At 35.8% G+C, this 22,071-nt stretch overlaps 1 protein-coding gene across 2 annotated transcripts in view; it reads right to left on the bottom strand.

Annotated features, from left to right (window-relative positions):
- Nucleotides 1–22,071, bottom strand: part of Arhgap42 (Rho GTPase activating protein 42) — a 258,977-nt gene that overhangs the window by 105,622 nt on the left and 131,284 nt on the right. For both annotated transcript variants that reach the window (XM_026392469.2, XM_026392470.2), the window contains exon 4: nt 1,316–1,387. In XM_026392469.2, coding sequence (XP_026248254.2) covers nt 1,316–1,387 — 72 coding nt within the window. The remainder of the gene's footprint in view (nt 1–1,315; nt 1,388–22,071) is intronic.

The following is a 22,071-nucleotide window of genomic DNA, read 5'->3' as shown; positions in this document are numbered from 1 at the left end:
AATGCACACACACACACACACAAAAAAAAAATTCTAATTCAAGGCAGACTATGATAACTTACTAGAGGAAATAAGTATAAGAGCTATTCAATCCTGTAAGAGAGGGGAAAATGAATTCTGGAAGGAAAATGGATATCTAAATGAGAAACGTCTATATAAAAAAAGGCTTCTTTCTAATTCTGGGATATGAAATAAGCCTTAGAGAGATTTCAAGACTTCAAAAAAGGCGAGGTTTTAAATATTCCAAGGAAAAGGAAAGGTTTTGGCAAAGGCAAGAATGGAATCAAGTGTATACAGAGACCAGAAAACAGACAACTGTGCCTGACAGTAGGATATACTAAAATGTAGCAAATGGTTAACTTGGAGAATGCTTTCACTAGGAGGACTGTCTGGGGTTGTGTGTCAGTGGTATAGCGCTCACCTAGTACGTGTGAGGCACTGAGTTCAATTCTCAGCACCACATACAAATAAATAAAATAAAGGCCCATTGACAACTAAAAAAAAATATTGGGGGGGGGGGACCACTGAAGGTTTTATCACCAGAACAAGAACATGATCAAAGATGGCAAACATTTGTTAGCAGATTACAATGGGGGTGGGGAGACCAGTTAGTACACTGCAGAAGAAGAAGGAAAAGTATAGAAATAATTATGAGTAGAACCAACAGCATTGCTGGAAAAGGAAAAGGGGCTTGCCATTGACTAAATTGAAACTCAAAACAGAGAAAGGATGGGTGATAATGAGTTATTTTAACATGCATACATAATGTTGAACAAGGGGGCAAAATGTGGTTCTAGGAAAGAGGATACAAGTAAATTTCAGATTACTAAGCTCACGGGTAATTTGATTGGTTCATAAAAAATGTTAAGACAAAGGCTTTATGACATTTTAAAAGTTTTTCTCACAAAACATTTTTTAAATGAAAAATACCAAAGATAATAAAGTTCTTTTATAATGACTGACCGAATTTCCCATATCTCTTGTGTCTAATTTTTATTTTATTTAGATATTAGAAACAAAGCTGCTAGTAATTTTACCATAATCTCACCTTCTCTGCAAAAGAAGTCAATTTCCTACAATTATTGGAGAGAAAGGAACTCACTTGGCAAGTAGACTTTTCTCCACTCAGTAGAAGAATAATATCATTTGTGTTTAAAAGAATTCCAGTCTTCGCAATAGACTCTATGTAAAAAAATCTAAAGTGAAGTATGGAATATTTTAAAAGAATATTCTAATTTCAAAAATGTTAGCATCTAAGATTATGTTATCTTGAATTATCAAAATATCTGAAGAATAATAGAAAAATAATACTTACTTTTGCTGCACCTATTTGTTCTTTTCGAAATTTCTCAAGTGGTGCAATTAGTACATCATTAGCATTTTGAATCTGAAATTAAAAATGTGCATATATTAAGTTCTGTATAACTTAATGCCAACAATATTGAAAAATGGCTCCTTTATTCAACTTATTGAATATACAGTTTTTGTTCTATTGTCTGCATCTATAAAAATATTTTCCATGTTGTACAGTATTTCTCCACTTTATAATTAAGCTGTTTTCACATATTATTCCACTTGATCCTAACAAGAATGTGAGTAATGTGAAAATAAGCACTTATTGTGCTGAAATCATAGCTTGTATGTTTGCATTTCTGCTCCTAAGATTTAACTAAGAAATGGTACATTAGGTATTAAATTTACAAATACCTTTAATTACACTGGTTTAATGTAGCCAGTTTAAGCAATGATTTAAAAATGAACCACACAAATGCTCATCCATATTGCCATGAGCATGCTAGAATTCCACAGCTGCAAAATAAAATAAGGTTCATTTTCCCCCCTATTTAATTAGATTCCTCACACTTGGGATTTGCCTGAGCTCATAATATTTCCAACCTGAATAAAAGAGTATGTGATTTTACTTCACTGAAAAATATTTTAGTTTCATGTTTCAAATTGGAATTCACTTAAACTTTAAAACAGATAGAACCTTCGATACTGACTTATAAGAATACTGAAAGGAGGTATAGGAAATAAGGGCCAAAAACTAGACGCAAGGGCACAAAAATTTCTAAGGATAGCATTACTCTGAAAGAGAATATTAATTTTAAAAACAAAATAAATACCACCTTTAAGGAGCATTCAAGTAAGAATGAAGCCCAGTTAACAAAAATAATAATTTGTTCTACTACTGCGTACTGAGCAAATGCTAAGATGAAGAAAAAAGTCTATTTTTTAAAACATAAAATTGCCCTATTTTAAAATAAGTTAAAGAGTAAATTGGAGTTATTTGAATCATTCTGATAATTTCTATAACTGAAATCAATCACATTCTTATAACTTTTTTCTAAGCTTGAAATCATGTAACTTTTCTATAAGTTTGAAAGCATAAATAAAAAATGTCAAAATGTTTTCATTTGCATAGATTTTTATTTTTGCTCTGATTAATCATTAGGTTTTATTTCTTAAATGTCTTAAATCCACAACCTAAATGAAGAGATAATATATACAAAAATAGAAACTAGAATGTTGATGCCAGTTCTCATGAACGTAGAGTTCTCCAACTTACACAAAAATGAGACAACAAACCTTATAAAGAGGACCCAAAGTACTATGCTGTGAAAACAGAAAACAAATCAATACTCAAGTTCATTTCAAAGACATCCAGGGTCAATTGTAGATACCTCTGATACCCATCACCTAATTACTGCTTGTGAGCTCAGACAAGCATGCCATCAGATCCACTGGGTGTGTCCCACAAGGCAGATATGATCGGAAGTAGTAGTAAAGTAGCTCAGTTTTAATTCTCACTCTCTAAAAGCTCTTTGTGGTTATAAACCCCAAGCATAAGGGCTCACAGAAACATACATTTTACAGATGTAAGGAACAGCTAATTCATCCTTTAAAGATAAGTTTGCATTAGGGGAAAGGCCGTATCATGAACACTTTAGTGTAATTTGGAGAATGCCAAAAATAAAGGCTACCCTTTATTGGATGTTTATTTGTTGCTTACTTCACAAACCACAGTACTTCACAAGCATGATCTAATATATTTCAAGTCAGTGGATTTAAACAGGATGATACTTCTCAAGTGGTGAATACCTCAACAATAATGAGACTGAACAAGTTTGGCACATAGAACAGTGCTTAAGTACATGTATTTAAAACTGAGCATACCTGGGTTTTACTGGGTTCTGTTGCTTATGGCCTGTTATTTAACCATTCAGAGAATCAGCTGCATCATCTACTTAACAATTTAATTCTAAGGACTTAAGAAATAATCAATATAAAACAATTAGCTCAATGGTTTATATACTGAGTGAACAAAAAGAACATCAAGTAATATTTCCAAATACACAGATTATGAATCTCATTCCATATTTACCTATTTAATACACCTTTATACCTGATCCATTGTGCTACCCTTTTGTTTGGACTATGTCTATGTGCATAATATCAGAAGGTGTTTTCCTATAAAAATCCTGAAAGACAAATGTCCTAGGTTCTCCCATCTCCAAGCATTTGCACACATGCACATGTGTGTGTGTGCAATTCTGAGCTCTGCGGGGCAGCGTGAAATTTAGGTATGGGCTAAAACTCCCAGAATATTAAAATCTACTTGAAAGGATAAAAAAAAATCAATGTATTCATTCAACAAGTTTTGGCAGCTTGAATACTCCTGAACAATTTTGGGAAAATTGAAAGACAAAAACTGATTAAATTCTGAATAAGTAGTTAGGTGATAGACTATGCAGAAATCTTTATAAACACATTAGGATTTTGACAACAAAAAGATAAATGAAAACTAAATGTGTCATGGGAATGTTTGGATGGTTGATGTTAACTGGATATACTGAAAGGAAAGAATATTCTAGAAACAAGGAACATGATGACTAAAGGTAAAGGGGCAGAACTAAGCATAGCATGCAGGAAGAAGGAATGCAACACAGAAAACGTATTAGCACTAGAGTCAACCATGACTGTGACTGCACTGACCAAGTTACAGGACTTCATATCAACTTTTCTAAAATAGAAATAGTAGAATGAACGTGAACTCTGCTGGACAGTGCCTGGCACACAGCAGTCTCCACAGAATTACTGTAGTTGTTCAAATTATCCAATAAAAACATTATTTAACTGTAAAAGAGTCTGGATAATATAAGCAGGAAGTTCCACTGAACTAAGTGAGGAAAAAAGACTGGTTAACACCAGAAGCAAAGAAGCCTGAATATGAAATATGAAAACTGCTGGTTTCTAAATAGAAGAAGAGTATAAAAACTTTTTCTAAGAAGCTAAAAGTATGTGACATGATTTTGAGAATGAAGAGACACGTGGCTGGGAAAAGAACTCCATCCTGAAGAGGTAAAGGAGTAGATCAGGTGCCTGCAGTGTGGACAGATGCAGTTCCAGAGACAGTTCTAGGGAAGAATGGAAAGGAGCCAGCCAGTGACAGATTAACCCAAGGAGGGAGGAGAATCTGTAGGGGACACTATGGGTTGTGCTTCAGAAGCTAGACTGTGGCACCTAACAGAGTTGGGATGAGTTACGAAGCCATGTTTGGTAAGAAGGAAAAAATGACAATGAATTTTACTTTGAATCCATTACATCTGATATGCTTGGAAGACTCAAAGAAATACTGTCAGAAAATCCCATCTCACAAAGATAGAACTAATCAAAATGAAGGAATTTTTCTTAATTGGGGAAGAAAGGATTAGAAGAGAGAATAGATGGGAAGATACATTCATGTCCAATGGTTTATGTTTCTGCCAAAGGCCTTCTGGAGCTCTCATACAAACATCACCTAGGAATAAAGCAAAAGCCAGAGGAGACAGCAAAACAGGGTAATCAACAACCATCCTTCCGGGCAAGTATTATTTCCTATCTCTATTGCATTATATTTCATAGTTCATTTTTCCTTTGTTTCTAAATTTGTTCCAATTTCTCTCTTTTATCCCCCTTCTCACTCTGTTCATGTGAAGCTGAACAAAAACATAAGATGTGGCAAAGATATTAAACCAAAAAAATGAGAAAAAAGGAGAGAAACATCCAAGAGAATAACAGAGATAACAACAGGACGGATTTGCTGTGTGCTTCAGATGTGCCACAGACTGCACTAAGCTCTCCACAACACAGAGATTAAAGCCCACTTTACATGATGAGTAATGAAGTCAAACATGGAAAAATCCACTGGAAGAACATGAGCATTAAAGTTAATAAACTCAGCTTCATCTGAATCTCAGCACCCCAACTGATGATACTCAGAGTCTTCATTCCTAAACTCTTTAAGATTTTTACAAAAATTAAAGCAGAAACAGATATATTTTCAAAAACCATTAACAAAGATTCGGCAATAGCAGGCTCTCAATAAATGTTACCATCTCCAAAGAGTTAACTGATCTGTGTTCATTCTACAGTCTTATAATTTCCCCCAAATAATTAAAAATGTAATTATTCAATGCTAGAAATGAAAATCCAAAGTAACTTAACAAAACTGTACTCCATTCAGAAGCCTAATTGTAGATAAGCATGAACCTAATTTTTTCCATAAGCGATTATTTGTGTGGTTTTATATCCGAAAAAGATGGTCCTTTTGTGTACACTGGGTGACTACTGTTCACAATATATAGATTTCAATTCAAAAGATCAAAATGTAAATGCCAACACCCAAAGGGCACAAAGTGGATTTGAATCAGATTTGGCTGCTTCTGACCCTTGACTTTGTAATTCCCCCAGGGAATGCGTGACTTTCGTCTGTATAGTAACTGGTCAATCATGTGGATGGAATTCTTCAATTCTAAATATTCCAGTATGAAGAAAAGAAGGTATTAAAATTTTGGAAGGATTAAAAGTTACCACTCCTCCTTTATAATAAAGGAAAATTATTTCCATAATCGCAGGAAATATTTATTAAAAATGTGAATTAGGGTACAACTCTGGTGACAAAACCTTGTATTAATTTTTAAAAATCTAGATAAAGAAAATTGGGCTCACATGAAATTTTCTCTTCAGATTTAGAAAAAAAAAGTTTGATGAAATTCCCTCTAAAAGAGTAATTATCTAGGGAAGGAAAAATCAAGTCACAGCATTCAGAAGATACTAGATATCAAATATTTGTGGATTGTGTGACTTTGAATTTACTAAAATTCTTTAGGAAAAATACAAAAATAATTTTAAAACTCTTACTAGATAACAATGATAATATAAATTATTGAAAACATTTTAGTAATTTAGAACACAATTTACTTTAATTCTTAGTTATTACCTAAACCTTTAAGCAATGTTCGTTTTATAGATATTGGTCCATATCTAAAGTTAAAAAATATTTACCAGTGAGTTCACTTATTTTCAGAAGAGAAGCAAATCTGATATGGGTAATGCTTCAGGGTTCTCTATTTACCACATAGACACACTTTAACTGTGAGGTAGGTTACATTAACCCAAGCAACTAAATTTCCTGTTGCTTTTAATTTTTTTAAATTTTTTTTTCTATTTCAAGTGGTTCTAATAAACAGCCACAAGGGAGTGCTCATAAATCACTCAAAAGTAATGGCTAGAAATGTTTTTATGTGGTTAGAAGAATGATTCTCCAAATATGTTTATGTTGCCTTTTCTTTCCACATATACATGATAAAATTTTCCATAGACTGGATTTTAAAGTGCTATCTTATAGGAATTTTTAGTTGTTTGTGTTTTACTGCTGAGAATCCTACCACAATTTGTTTGTCAAAGTAGCATTGGAAGAAAAGGAATCTGAAAAGTAATTCCCTTTACACTCTTAACTCTTAATATTTTCTCTTCCCTTTCTAGGTTAAAATCCAGTGTTGCTGGTGACAATCACAGTTCAGATCATTGCTGTTAATGAGTATGTGTCTCTTTATCTTGAAACTCACTAGATCACATTAAGGTGCAAGAGATATTATTCTCTATGTCAAACTTTCCAAGACTGAAAATACCCAACGTTTTGATTCAAATATATAAAGATAGTCTGTGGCAATATCTATCTAAAGTAGTTACTTAAAAGGCTAATATAGATACAAGAAAAGATGAATGGTATAAATCACTGCACAAATAATTTCTCATTGAGATGCAGATGTAGCCAATCTATATAAAGTAGAAAGATCACAAAGGTATGTAATAAAAAGAAGACTGAGTATAGTCAATGCAGAAGACATCTACAAATAGCCTCCTGTATAATGGTTATTTTTCCATTAGTATATGCAATTGGAAAAAATAACATCAGAATTCTAATTTGGAATTACATCCAAGAATCCATCCACTGTCCTGTCCCATATTCTATGCAGTTCTTCTGCATAGATTTTTTTTCTCAGGAAAAACCTCTAGTAAGGGATGAGAGTCAGGGGGCTAACCTGGGGTTCACTCATTCCTGGTCACTCATCAATTTAACTTTTCACAGCTACATGGCACAGTCATTTTCTAGGTCAGTAAACCAAACTCACAGCATTCTAATCTAGAAATCAAAGGCCGAAACTCACATGAGGTGTAAAAGAGGGGCATATGAACTGAATTTTACTGTATAATCTTCCATTTGAGCAAATTACTATTGAAAACCCTATCTTTGTCTTAAAAAAAAAAGAACAGTGCTATATGTAAAGCTATCTGGATAACATAGTCACCTATTTAATTCCCACTTAAATGTAACTTGCTGCTTCCATAATTGAATGTTTTGATTCTATACATTAACCCTGTGTTCCACTATGAATTCCCATTGGATCTCATCTGTTTAGATGGAACAGGAACTTACTATTATTTTCATCTTTCCCTATTTTTACCAATAACAATATTTTATGTAAAAACATATTTGGGAAAGAAATTTAAGTTAGTAGAGAAATATGTTATAGTGAATCCCATCTTTTTCAGAAATGAAGTAGCATACTCTGGGAGGGTACAGCAATTTGAACTTAATACTTAGGCTGTACACTGAAATCTACCAAGTCTTGGTCAAGTTATTCAAATTAAGTCTCAGTTTCTTTTTTGATATGATGATGATAATATGCCTTTTAAAGCCTGTTTATAAGGGATAAAATTTTAATTTATATATAATGATCCTAAGAGTTTATTAATAAATACAAAGCACGAGTTGCTTCCTATTAAATTCATTCTGTTGAACAGGCCAATAATGATACAACTAGTTATCATTTTTAAAAAATAACTGATGAAGTTGCTGCTCAAGTTTTAGTATAAGAGTAAAATTCTCACTAGCACAAACAGGATATAAAGGCTCATGAAGAGGAAGAAAATGTGGTCACTGAGGCCACAATGGCAAGCAAGCAATTCTGTTTCTAGCAACTATGACTGCTTTCGAATAGGAGTCAAATTCGTTTTCTATCTCTTAATACAACTATCTATACTTATGAGGTAGAGAAATGGAAATCATTTAAACAAGGAATAACTGACCATTATCACAGAATCAAGAAGAGAAAGGGGTCCCAAAAGAAGATCCCAAAATTTCATATACTATGATCTAATCATGTGATAACTCTAATTTAGACAAACTGAAATTCCAAAAAAAAGATGTTATTAGATCAAATTAGAATTAATATCTTGAAAGCTACTTAAAACTGAGTGAACCCCAGGTTAGCCCCCTGACTCCCATCCCTTACCAGAGGTTTTTCTTGAGAAAAATTCTATGCAGAAGAACTGCACAGAATATGGGACAGGACAGTGGATAGATTCTTAGGTGTAATTCCAAATTAGAATTCTGATATTAATTCTGGTGTTCAGCTACTTTTAATACTCTTCTTTTGATTTTGACCAAAAAAAGTTTGCATTTAGAAAAGCACATTTAGAGATTTTCTTTAAAGGCTGTATTAACTCAAAGGTCATACAAGGAAGATGTTTAACTTTCATCATTCAGAGGCCAAGTTCTCAGAAATGCTGCTACCATAGTTCTTTATCTTTAGTGGGCTAAATAATTACTAAGCATTTATTTACTTAGGTAAAAATATTCTTGGACACAGGTAAAACGACTTCAGCCAGTCCACTACTACTGGAAATTCCAGGATCTACTGGACTTGTGAGCCACTTGAAGGCACTGCTATTAGATTCCAGTTTGCTAATTCTACAGAGGTAGCTAAAGATATGCCCCATAACACAGCGACCTGGAAGACTGCACCTCATGCTCAAGAAAACATACCTCCTCCCCACACCCAAACTAAAAAAATCAGACATATCATACATTTTGAGATGAGTTAATTGCAGCCTCAAAAAAAAAAAATCCATGTTTTATCCCCTACCTTGGCTGGGAAGGGAGGGGCTCTGAGGATGAGGATGAGAGAAAGGAAATGATTTATGTAACTCACTCTTCATTCCCCCTCCTTAATGTCATTTCTTCTTGCTGATATTATCTACCCTTTTTGGTATTCATCACAAAGACTATCTTTGGACAGAGAAATGAAAATCACTCATCTGTTTTAAATTGTTCATTTATGAACTTAAGCCAACTTCTGGTAGTTTTTGAAAGTTAATTAAAGAAAAGAAAATTCACTAAATTCCCAGAGTCATTGTTATAACAATTACATTTTAGCAGATGGATATTAATGTATTTTAATCGTAACTGTACAATATTTAGGTAATGGCAGACTGCTAAAACCTTAGGAAAAACTGAAGATATCCCAATATATATGCAATTTCTTAAACTGTTTATTGCAGTTTTGCATTAATGTGGACAGGATGGGTGTGAAAATTTATATCCCAATATATATGCAATTTCTTAAACTGCTTATTGCAGTATTGTATTAATATGGAGAGGATGGGTGTAAAAAGGAAAAAAGGAGAAAGGAATCTGAAGAATTGAGATGCATACACAGAAAGCAGAGATTGACCTAATACAGAGAGCAATTAAGAAACATTAGGCAAACAGGCTGGGTGCTGGTGATGTGCTGAAGCAGGCACATACATAGAAGCTCAAAGAACCGCTGGTCTCACCTTTATATGAAGGCAATTAGCAAACCTACAAATCGGGTTTCTCTCACACTCAGACACACATGAACCTGAGTGCCACTGCTTTTTCTTTAACAGCACAATACCGCCTAGAGTCAAAAATATGTTTATTTGGAAACCACCAATATTGCAAATAATGGTGAAAAAAATGCTAACTATACAATATTTCTTAAAACTAGTTATTAAAACATCTCTTTTAATATGTAGTTATCTGCCTATAAGTTTCCAATTCCTAGTACACAAAAGAATAAATTATTTTTAAACATAGAAAAGAATACTTCTGTACACTTAAATTTACTTTTACACAAAGCAAGGCTTTCAAACTTCTAACCCCCAGAGCAATACTGAACAAGCCTTAAGTACTAATACATAGTTCTAGTGTCACAAATCTGAATGGAAGCAGCTTCCTATGCTCCTGGGTTGAAAAAGATTCTAAGGCTGAACTTGGAAACTGAAGGAATGATCACAAAATGTTAGCTACAAATTATCACATGCTAATGAAAGCAACACTGTTCATGCTGGAAGTTATTAATACATATAAATTTGTACAACCAGGTCTTCCAGTCCTGCAAAGGTAGGGATAATTTTATTGATTTTTCAAATAGTTGCTGATTAGTAAAGTGTCTTACATTGGTAGAAACTCAATATGCAATTGCTAAGTGAATGGAAAAAGTTTATTGTGATTGCCTTAATCTGTCATAAATTAATTACTCGTGATATTATTGAGGATGGCAACCTGCCTACAAGAAACTAAGCATTTTTGAAAATGAGAAAAGCATTTCAATTGCATGTATTATGATAAATGCTATGTGATACAGGTAGCAATCTCATAGGAAGCTTATTGATTTTATCCTTAGGAAATGATCAGTTACAGAAAAAAAATAGTTACCTTACAATGACTTCTTTAAATTCACAGAACATACTCTATTGTACTGAAATATAAGAGACAAAAGGAAGGACAAGGAAACTGTGACTTAAATTTGAAAGTCTTATAGTAAAGTTCCACATGCCTTTTTTTTTCCCCTGAACTAGCGCTCTCTCTCTCTCTCTCTCTCTCTCTCTCTCTCTCTCTCTCTCTCTCTCTCTCTCAGGTCTGTCTCTCTCAAATTTCTGGGAAACCTACCAATCTTTATTCACAATCTTAGAGTTACTGGAAATTCACCCACTTAAGGAAATTGCCCTGTGCACTGTCAATTAGCCCACTAATACAAAATAGCCCACTATTTTTGGAAAAGATTGAGCAGCGGGATCTACAAAACCTATAATATAGGGTAGTTTCCCAATGTTATCTATTGATCAGATAATGGAGAAGACAAGATGTCAACCTAAGGATCCTGAAAATTGCCAGACCACCATAAACTGTCTTGTGATCAGCAGACTGATGTCATTCTCACATACCTTCCTGCCTGCTCCTCATCAAGTTCCCTTTGAAAGAGGCTGAGAACCCCCAAAAGAATCTCTCACTTTAAAGATGGCCTGAGTTTTTGCTTGAATGTGTTTTTGTTGCCTTAACCCAAAAGTGTGTCTCAGTCTCAAAATAGCCCACATTTTCCCTGGAATGTCTCTGCTTCACTAAATAAATCCCCGTGTTTTAATACACTCTTAAAATTCATTTCTGCAATATCTATGAAGAACCTCACTCATCCTGAGTTGAGTTCTCCCTCTTCAGAAACTGCTTGTACCTCCTTTGGTGGCAGTATTTTAAACCCAAACTTCACATAAGGCAGACCATTATCATAGGAAGAACCACAGTGGGCTAAACTGGAAAGACCAGTAAAATTTAATTGTGGGAGAACATCTTCCAAATTCTGCCTATTTCTTCTCCCTGGAAGTTGATTCCACTGCTATATTGAACTGAATACTGAAGAAGGAGAAGGAGAAGGAGAAGGAGAAGGAGAAGGAGAAGGAGAAGGAGAAGGAGAAGGAGAAAGAAAGACCCAGCCTGGACAGATTTTAGTTGGAAAACAGGAAAGGGATAGGATGAGAGGATGAGTAGGGAGCTGTGGAATATAAGATCTGAAAGCATAAAGGAAATGATAAAACAGGTTGTTCCCATAAGCAAAGTGGGGAAATAGTTCTAGAGCACAGAGACAACCATAGTTATTGAGTGCTTACTATGGGGCACAGGGGTTCTCAGTCATCATACCAACCCTATGAAGAAGGTAGAATTGTCAGGTGTGATGGCACATGCCTCAGCAAAAGGGAGACACTAAGCAACTCAGTGAGACCCTGTTTCTAAATAAAATATAAACTAGGGCTGGGGATGTGGCTCAGTGGCTGAAATCCCTGGAGTTCAATTTATGATTACCCACACCACCCCCAGGAAAGAAGGTAGTAGAACATAGTATTATCATGCCCATTTTGTAGATGAGGAAACTGAGGACCAAGGAGACTAAGTAATTTGGCCAAGGTCACTAATACCTAATAGGTCACTAATACCTAATCAGACCCTAATCTACTAACCACTCTATTATCCCACATTATACCAATTTTCTGATAATAAAGAATAGGCTACAAAAATAAGTTTTACTCTCCAATAAAGCCATATAAACTGTGAGTTCGGCTCTCAAAAGAAAGTTGAAAAAATAAAAATAAAAAAAAATAGCTGTAGAGTTGAGTGAAGAGATTGCATGTTATTTTTAAAACTTTTACTTTCTAAAACTTGAAATATAGATATATTTTGCCTATTACAAATCTTTTTTGAAAGATGGTGTGCACTGCTTACTGCATCTCAAACCAGTTTTACTACCATGCTGCTGCTGTATTTATGTGTAGGATAAAATGCCAAGATGCTCAGAATAATGATGATTTTTCTTGGCTAGTAGTATAATGCTCAGGTGAGAATCTGCATTGCTACAGGAAAGACTAGAGAGATTTCAATAATTATTCACTTAAGTAGGATGATTTCCCTCACATAATTCTGGCAATTAAGCCTGGGAAATTGGGAGGAAGAGGGTATCCTTTCAAAAAACTAACCATACTTTTACAGCCTTTTCCCAGTTCGCCTTCACTGAAAGAGGACTAACACGGGATGTTTATGTCACATACTATCTTGATATAAATAAACACAGGAATTTTTATAATTGGAACAGCACCAGAAGCTGATACACACACACACACACACACACACACACACACACACACACACACACACAAACACACAGTATGTCTTTGCTATAAACTACCCCTATAGTGTCTGCTCAGATGTGAGTATTTTAAAGATCTCTGGAGGTCAGTAAGAAGAGAAAATAATCTTTTAAAATAAACAAGTTCTTAATTGAATAAGCCATCAAATTGAATCACTGTGTTGTTAAAAATAAAACCAGGAAAAAGTAATTAAAAGAGAAAACTTCAGAGCTTTAATAGTGAATTACAGAAGTCCATGAATAAGCAAAAGTTATCTAAGTCCTACAATTTTGCAAACAAGAGATATGATTTATTTTGCAAAGATTTTCTTTTAAACTTTCCCAGGCATATAAGCCCAGGCTCTTAGTCATAGCTAAGAATTACTTCCCAAATAAGTTCCATATGTTATAACTCTCGTCCCTGGTCTTTTCAAAATCCAGATCTGGTCATAAACTATCAGCCAGTTTTCCACACCATACTGCTGTCAGAATCTTTTCCTACCCAATGAAGTAAAAAACTTCTCTCAGCCATTTCTGTGAGGTCTTATGTATGTGAGATATGAGTGGCATGTCAATACTGGAGACATTCTCTTGACAACACAAGTCAAACAACATAAAAAAATATATGCTTTTCTTAATCTGTGAAAAGGTATGTCCCCATAGGAAGCACCATCAGTTCCTAAATCATTAACATTTAACGTCTTTTGGTCCTGCCCTCAGGCCATGGTGTGAATCACTTTCAGTTCACAAAATATTTAAGACTCCTTCCAAAATGAAGCTTAAAAATACCTTCCTTCCACAGGGACTGGAACATGTATACTCTCCTGCCCTCATAATGATGCTAGCCCCCACATGAGCCAAAGCCCTCACACCGTGCTATGGACACCCAAATCATCCCATACAATTATGAAAGATTTGGAAAAATGAAATCTCTCATTTCTCTTTTTCATTTTTCATCCTACTGAAAAACTAAGAGACACTATGTTTAGTGGGGGGAGGAGGGAAAGACACTATGTTTATCCAGCTTCTTGGATAATCGGTTTACACAATCAGGAAGACAACTGCTAGTTGTAAAACCTCATTTCTTATCTCAGTGTTACCCAGGTCCCCAAACACAGAATCCTGACAACAAAACCATCCCAGATACTCCTACTTCAACAATCACATCCTATTTGGAAACTTTTGCTTCTAGTAAAGTCCCAAGACATTCTACCATATGAAAAGTTTAATGTATTTTAACTAAAAACTAGTCAAGCTAATTAAGTTAATATAACAAATTAATTAACTAATTAGTGAAATACTGAATGGAAAATGCATCTTTTCAGATGATTTGCAAACATAAAACTAGACTGCACATTACATCCATAACAGAAATTCAGCTATGCATGCTAAGATACAGACACAAGGCTAATGAAATCAGTATCCACACCTTGAAATCTCCACCCAACTTTTGTTTTATGTCATCAGGAGAACATCTAGGTGTGTCTTAATGGCCCTTTGACCTAGGTGTCACAGGGGTATAGACAGACTCAACTAACTTGCACTTATCTTAAATTTCAAGATAAGAGCAAACTCAACACACTACTCATGATCAACTAAGGCATTTTTATGCATCAAATGTCAGATGAAGCAAAGGCTTAAAATCCTGTCTCCAACCCAGACATTTCTGCTAAGCTTCTTATCTGTAAAGTGTTTGTCCCACTCCCAGAAGAACCTCAAACTCTCACCCTCAAAACGGATCTCAGCCTTCTCCATTCAACTGATTTTTCTTGTTTCAGTAAATGGTACTAAATTCAGACAACTGCCCATCCTAGGCTATAGCCTATACTTCATCTTCCAAATCCAATCCAGGATCTCCAGGCTGCCATAGCAAGCACTCCATCATTAGTCTCCAGGATTACAACAATGTCCTCCTTACAGACTTTCTACTCACAGTTTCAAAAATCACCCATATTTAAATTCCCACAGAATGTCAGAATGAACTCTAAAAATGAAGACCATGTTACTTCTCAGTTTTGATCATCTCTCCACAATCTTCAATGTAACAGACTTTCCCTCGGGGCATCAAAGATCCTTATAGCAGGAATGTCTCCTTGTCTCCTATTAACCATTCTGCTGTCACTTACACATGGGCAGCCTTCTGCCTACACAGAACATGACTTCTAAGCCCAAGTTCACACTGCAACCTTTCCCATGGTTCTCCTTCCCTGGATCACTTGTTCTATTCACTACCTGAAAGAAGTCTTACTCATCCTCAAATCTCAACCCAAGTGTTACTTCCTGAGTGAGCCTCCTATAACTCTCCCAGTTTAAGTCTTAAGGACCTTCAAATCCCCAGAGGATACTGATCATTCCAGTATCCCAGAAGATTACAAAACTCTGCAGAATGCAGTGTGTCTATTTATCTTCCCTACTGGATTGTGAGTCTTTTTGTGGACGTGCCTACACATTAAGCTTTCTTTTTATATCTCCCAGGCCCATAGTAGCATTTGAGGCATAGCGGTATTTGCTATACAATATATACAAGTCTGTTGGTTGGAGGTAGGGGAAGAAGTGATAGAAGGATTTTGAAAACAGGAAGGTACAGAACAGAAAATGCCACAAATCAAATTTAAATGATAACATGCACAATATTGGACTTTGAATTCATGCACACTAAATGTCATTTCCCTTTTTATATCCCACATTGACTCTTTCAGTACAGGATTTCATTACATATATAAATAAAAGGTTAGTGATCTCATTAAATTTTCATTGCTCCTTTTTAAAGGTGAAGAGATGGCATTAATTTACTGAAACTTACTCTGTTTTATCAACTTTTGGAAATGAATCTTGAATAAGCAGCAGAGGTAGGGTGGGGAGAGCAAGCATGCTAAACACTGTTTGGCAAATAACCTATCCCTAGACATTTATTACGGATGAATAAGCAATAGTCTGTGTCTTATCACTGGAGGATGCCTTGCTACCCTGTGCCAAAAATTCAATTAGGCTTGTAAACAACTTTGGAAGAATGAGTAATCAAAGAAACAGCTTCTTGTCGCCTTTCAGTTCACCAGCCAGGGAACATGCTATCTCCGTTACTAAGGTACTACATTATGCACCTAGTTACAATTAGAATACATAGGCAAAAAGTAAAGCCTAGCCTAAGTCAGACTATAAAGTGGAAGAAACTTGCTTTTAGAAACTTCCACCTCTTCAGCTACTCCTACGCACGATTTGACAGCTGTATTCTTGGTGTACTTATTCAAACAATATACTACTATCCCCTTTATCTTCTTTGTAACCCCTCACCAAGAACGATGACCAGAAACCTAAGGGTTTAACCATTACCACACTCTAGCTCACCAATGAAATCTCATTTCTCTATGGCATCTTTCGTGAAGGACTTGCTGCCAGATTTCTAACATCTAGTCAATCTGATGACTTGTGCTGATTTACTGTAGTGTTCACTATGCTTCTGGTCCTCTGAAAGCTAATTTCCTTTGGAGCATGTGAAAGAGTGTGATAATCTCATGAGCAGAAGCTCAGTGTCATGGGTGGTCAACAAAGCACGAAGCTGATAAAAAAAAAAAAAAGTTGCTTGCTCTATCTACCTGCACGGCAAAACTTTAATAGGTTCTTATCTGAACTAACTGCAACTTCATTATACATCAAATTCATATCAAGACAACATAGTAATAATGCTTCCCCTCTCAATTTGCACACTGAGATGATAGTAAGTACAAGATCAATAGATATTTGCTTAATACAAGTTATTATCCAACTAGAAGCAACATAGACTATATTTTTCATAAGCTTTCAGGTGAGAATTTAAAACAAGTCACAAATGAAGTGACTGCAAACTAAAAAGCTAGCACCTTGGAACTATGGCATGAATTAAGAACACCTCGATCCCCAAGCCCTAGTCAAAGATCTGGTTCTCCAGAGTTTCACACAGACAGAGCAGATTCAAATGTTCTAAGTCATGCTAGCAAGCTTGCATCACTGATGGGAGGGCCAGCATGACAGAAGGATGCGTGACAGTGACAGGGAAGAGTCAGAGATGAAGGCAATGTCCAGAGCTGAAAACTATGGCATGAAATTTAGACTTTACTCTATGTCAGCTGTCACAGAAATGCAGAATGTGATCATAATGACAACTAAATGCAAACTGCATTTTAAATAGGCTCCACACTTTGTCCCACATGCTGTTGTTATTCATGAAAGGGTCCTACCTCTTGAGGCTTTTAAAGACACTGTCACTACAAAGAAGAGGGAAATCCACTGAGAGTTGAAGGGAAGTTCTGCCCCCAAACTGAACTCAATTCCTGCACAAAGCAAAAAGCTACAACAAAAAGAACTATGGAAAAACCCCTTGGGTACTAGCTGCCAAGAACTTCCCATCAAATATACCCAGACATTTGTAGCTTTTATCTATGACTCTATGCAGACAAGAACTAGCAAGGTAAAAGCAACTCCTTTCTGAGGTGAAAAGTGAGATTTTTTTGTGTCTGAATTAACCTCAGCGGTGCCCTGCATTTACCGTGTTATATAATAACTGTTTACACAAACATGGATACATATTGATTTGTCAAGAGACTATATTTCATGGCAAATCTATAAATTATTCTACTTCCTAAATTCCAAGGTTAGACTCAACTAAAAATTAATCTTGATTTAAGGGAGAACACTGAGCTTATCATAGCTACTATTGTCACTTCTGGAAGTAGAGGGATTAAAGCCCCAAAAGATTAAAATTGCACAAATATTTGAAAGCAGGCCCTGTAGTAACACAGTTCCTTTTGCCTAGTGCAGCTGAAATAAACCCATGTCTCTTCTCGCTATCTACAATTTAATACATATTTGGGGACAACTTCTTTGGTAACTCCTCTATATTATCAAGAAGCAGTTCTATACCTTATCAGAGATGAGCTTCAAGAGAAAATATTAGAATCTTACAAGATGAATGCCTCAGATACCTTGCTTTAAATTAATCCTCCCTCTCCATCTTTGGTTAATACTTAAAGCACATGGGGGTGGGGAGTAACAGGGTGATCTAGGTCAGTTTCCCTTCTTGACATATTCTATAATTACTTAAATAATCAAAGAAGTGAAAGCAAATTATCATTACTACTAGACTCTTCTTATTATTAGCCTCATGAAACTTGATAATTCAGATTTATACACTATATTCAAGTGGATATCAAGGCCGTTCTATTATTAGTGCTTAAAAAAAAGAGAAATCATGACCAGTCTCTTGAACCACTCATGGAAGGAAATGCTCTAGGGACTGAAGAACATTTTCAAACTTGAAAATTTCAAAGCTTCTTCTTTGAAAATCCCTGCAGTAGAAAACCATTATTGACAAGAGTGTGGCAAGGACCTCGGGTGAGCTGAGACAAAGAACAAAGAGAGAACTGCTGTGTGACATTACTTTGTAAGGAATACATCATCATTTTGTAGCAAATGTTGGAAAGGTCTAGCTGTTTTGAAAGATAATTGAGGGCATGTTTTATATATACAGTCAATATATTCTTTCAAAGGTTATTTCCTCCTCCCTAGCATTAAGTTAACTACTTTGTAAGTATTAGGTAATTTGTAATTTTAAAACTAGTTCATATTTTAATTTTATTTAAATTATAAGTAGTAAATCTAAGGCTTTGGGGCCATTTTGCACACATAATAGTTGACAGAATATTTTAGCATTGCGTCCTCCTTCTAGGTAGAGTCTGGAAGTCGTTCCAGCCCCTGATTAATGCTTTGTATCTTAGGAATCACAAATCTCTTTGACATAACCAAACCTACTGTCTATTACCAGCCAGTGTTCGCTGGTGGTGGTTCACAGTTCTCAACTCTACCCATGGACAGTAGTATTTCTTCTCTATCAGGACCCTAATCCAAAGAGTCTCACTTTAACTCCTTTCCATTTTCTTCATAGCAGATCCTGTCAACAGTGTTTCTGTTTGGCTGAGTAGAAATTATAGTACATTAATTCCAAATAACTAGAAAATGGTAACTCCAACACCACTAGGTTTAGAGTCACTTATATTCATCTTTATTGGATACAAAGAAAGTTGTCATTTTTTTTTAATTAAGAAAAATGACTCTGGAACTTTAAATCATGCAGGAACATTGGGACCTGATTGCTATGTGGTGTCTGGATGGGTTTCAGTGAAATATCCCTAACCCAGATGCTAAAAGCCAGGGGTCATGAAGTGACACTGGTCTGCTGACAGCCCAGACCTAGTTAGATCATGTGAGATGAGCTCAGTAGATTCAAACTGCCCAGCTACAATGCTGTCAACCTGGTCAGAGAGAACATCCTCAACACTCTTGGAAGGTACAATGAACCCTTCCACAAAGAAATTCTCAGCAGCTGCCTGGAGACCACACCAATGATGGCTAATGCCATCACCAAAGCCCCACACTCCCAAGGCATGAGTCTTAGTCATAGGGGTAGCTTTACGACCAGCACAGTCTGAGTCGCAGAGTGTGATGATATCCCAGACGTCTCAATGTTGCAACCAAGGGAAAGCTGCAGCCAGGCTTCCTGGAGATTCTACACACCAGGGGGTAGTACATTCTGGGGTTGTGCCAGACCATGGAGGTGGAGCCATTGGCCACATGCTATTGACCTTCTGTCTAGGCCTGGAGGCCCTACCAGCTCAGGCCACCAGTCCTTCCCCTAGATTTACATGAGGGACCTGGCAAGAACCTTGCCTCATGCCTTTGATACAAATCACATGCAGGAGGTCCTTAATGGAGTGACTCCAGCCCCCACACTGCCAATGCTGAGTTTGCCCAGGCCTTGGACACTGCCCTGTGCTGACCAACCTTCATCCCTCTCCCCAGCAGGTGATAAAAGCTGTCTTTGTGGGAGAGGGTTTCATCATGCTGCTGGAGGGAGAAGGCAGTCCCATGGTAAACAATAGCCATTGGCTATCATTATTCCTTCCCGAAGCTAGAAGTTGCCTTCAAGTAAGTTGTATGTAGCCCAAGTCAGGAGGTACTTGGCAGGAGCTGAGGACCACAGACTTCCTGGTCAGAGACTGTGAATAGGCTCTGGTAGTCCTCTACAGAAACCACCTGGTTCTTAGAGATTCCTTTCCCAGCCTTTCTTCTCCGTTGTTCTTCTACCTCATTTAACTGAAAAAAACTCCCCACAATCCAAAGGTTATAATCTTATCAAGACCTTAACTTTTTTACTCCTTGTAAAAGAATTTGAGTGCACGATTGTCCCAGTTCTCTGTGTTAAGAATGTCCTGAGGTTTTGACAATAAAGATAAATTATCACTCTAAAAACAAATGAACAAAAACCTTTTTTGCATTACTCATTTATCTGAACGATCATAAAATCTCAGTGAGATAGATTTGGAATTTGTACACAGTGCTAGATCTTAGTAAAACAAGTACCATAAGAATGGTTGAACTATCATTTCACTTTCCATTTAACTCAGTAAGAGCTCAGCACTTGCTAACTGCTTACCACCTTGCTAGATACTAAGGAACATGAGGCTACCATAGTATAGTTGTGTTTGGCAGTTGATACATAATCTCTATAAGTATACCAGAGCATACAGTACAGAAGAGTACTATATAACACATGGATGGATGGACTTTGTCCTAAAGGGAGTGATAATTCCCTTGGGACAGTAGGAAAACCAACAAATAGTTTCAAAGCAGGGAATGTCAGCATAAGGCTAAAAAAAAGGAAGCAAGAAGATTTCCTAGGAATTGAGCAGTACTGCCAACCAGTCCCTACAGCCGTGTGTCACTTAAAACGGTGATACTTTCTGAGAAGTACAGTGTTAGGCAATGTCATTGTTGCGTGTATTTATACTAATCTAGATGGTACAGGTCATTTAGACACAGCCTCTTAATTCAATCAAGAGATGTTGTAAACAAAAAATGTATGAGGATGCTGTCAGTATAATGCTGCACACCTTTTTTTAATAAGTAGGAGTATAGTTTAAAATAATAAAAAGGTATAGCAAATAAATAAACCAACAAAACAGTCATTTATTATCATCAAGTATTATGTTCTATATATAATCACATGTGCTATAATAGTTTATAGAACCGGCATCACCGAAAACATGAGTCCTGTGTTGTATTGAAACTCTATATGATAGTCATGATGTCACTAGGTCACAGGGATTTCTCAGGTCTGCTATAATCTTATGGGACCTCCATCTTAAGCTTACATGTGCTCATCTTATATGTGGTCACTATTGACCCAAACATCATTACATGGCACATGGCTGAATGTTTTTGCACTTATCAATAACTAATGACTGAACAGCTCATCCTCAATGAAGAATTACATGTTTTAAAATAGGCTAAATGGAAATGTTTTCCTTTGTTTTTGTTTTCTTTCTGTACTATTGTGTTCTAAGAGGATCTATATGAATCTTATAAAGATGCTACAACACAACAGATTTTAAAAATTTTAAAAAAATAGTTTTTTAAAGAAAACAAAAATAGAACAAAGGTAGGAAGAGAGAAAATGTGGTGTGAAATAAACTGACAGAATGCATGCCTGAGGCGGTGCAGGTGAATAGAGGGTGTTAGAACTCTGGCTCTGAACACTTCAGAAACAGAGAATCAAGCTCCATCCTTTGATCTGATGTGACATGAACTGATGTAACACTTGGCATTGACCACCACACCATTACCAAAAAAAGTGGCCAAAACTGTTAGATGTTTCTTCCACTAAACACTATTTCTTCAGCCTTTCTGGTCATAAATTAGCTGAAGGGACATAAAAAATATCAGATTTTTAGATTATGAGAAGTATTTTAGATTATTAGAAGTATTATGAGATATTCAGGTTGGTAGGTAAATGTCTGATGGGAAACAGGATGTCCTAGCTGACTGTCTTTTCTCATAATGGATTTACTAATTCCCAAGGGAAAGGGAAGCTTCATAGTGGAGAAATCTGGTAGTCACCCTTCAATCAAGCAATTAAAGTTTACAACTATAGTAATTAAAAAAAGCCTTATTCCTG

This window comes from Urocitellus parryii, chromosome 4, assembly GCF_045843805.1.
Source record: "Urocitellus parryii isolate mUroPar1 chromosome 4, mUroPar1.hap1, whole genome shotgun sequence".
Taxonomy (NCBI): Eukaryota; Metazoa; Chordata; class Mammalia; order Rodentia; family Sciuridae; genus Urocitellus; species Urocitellus parryii.
This window is presented reverse-complemented; position numbering and strand designations above follow the sequence as displayed.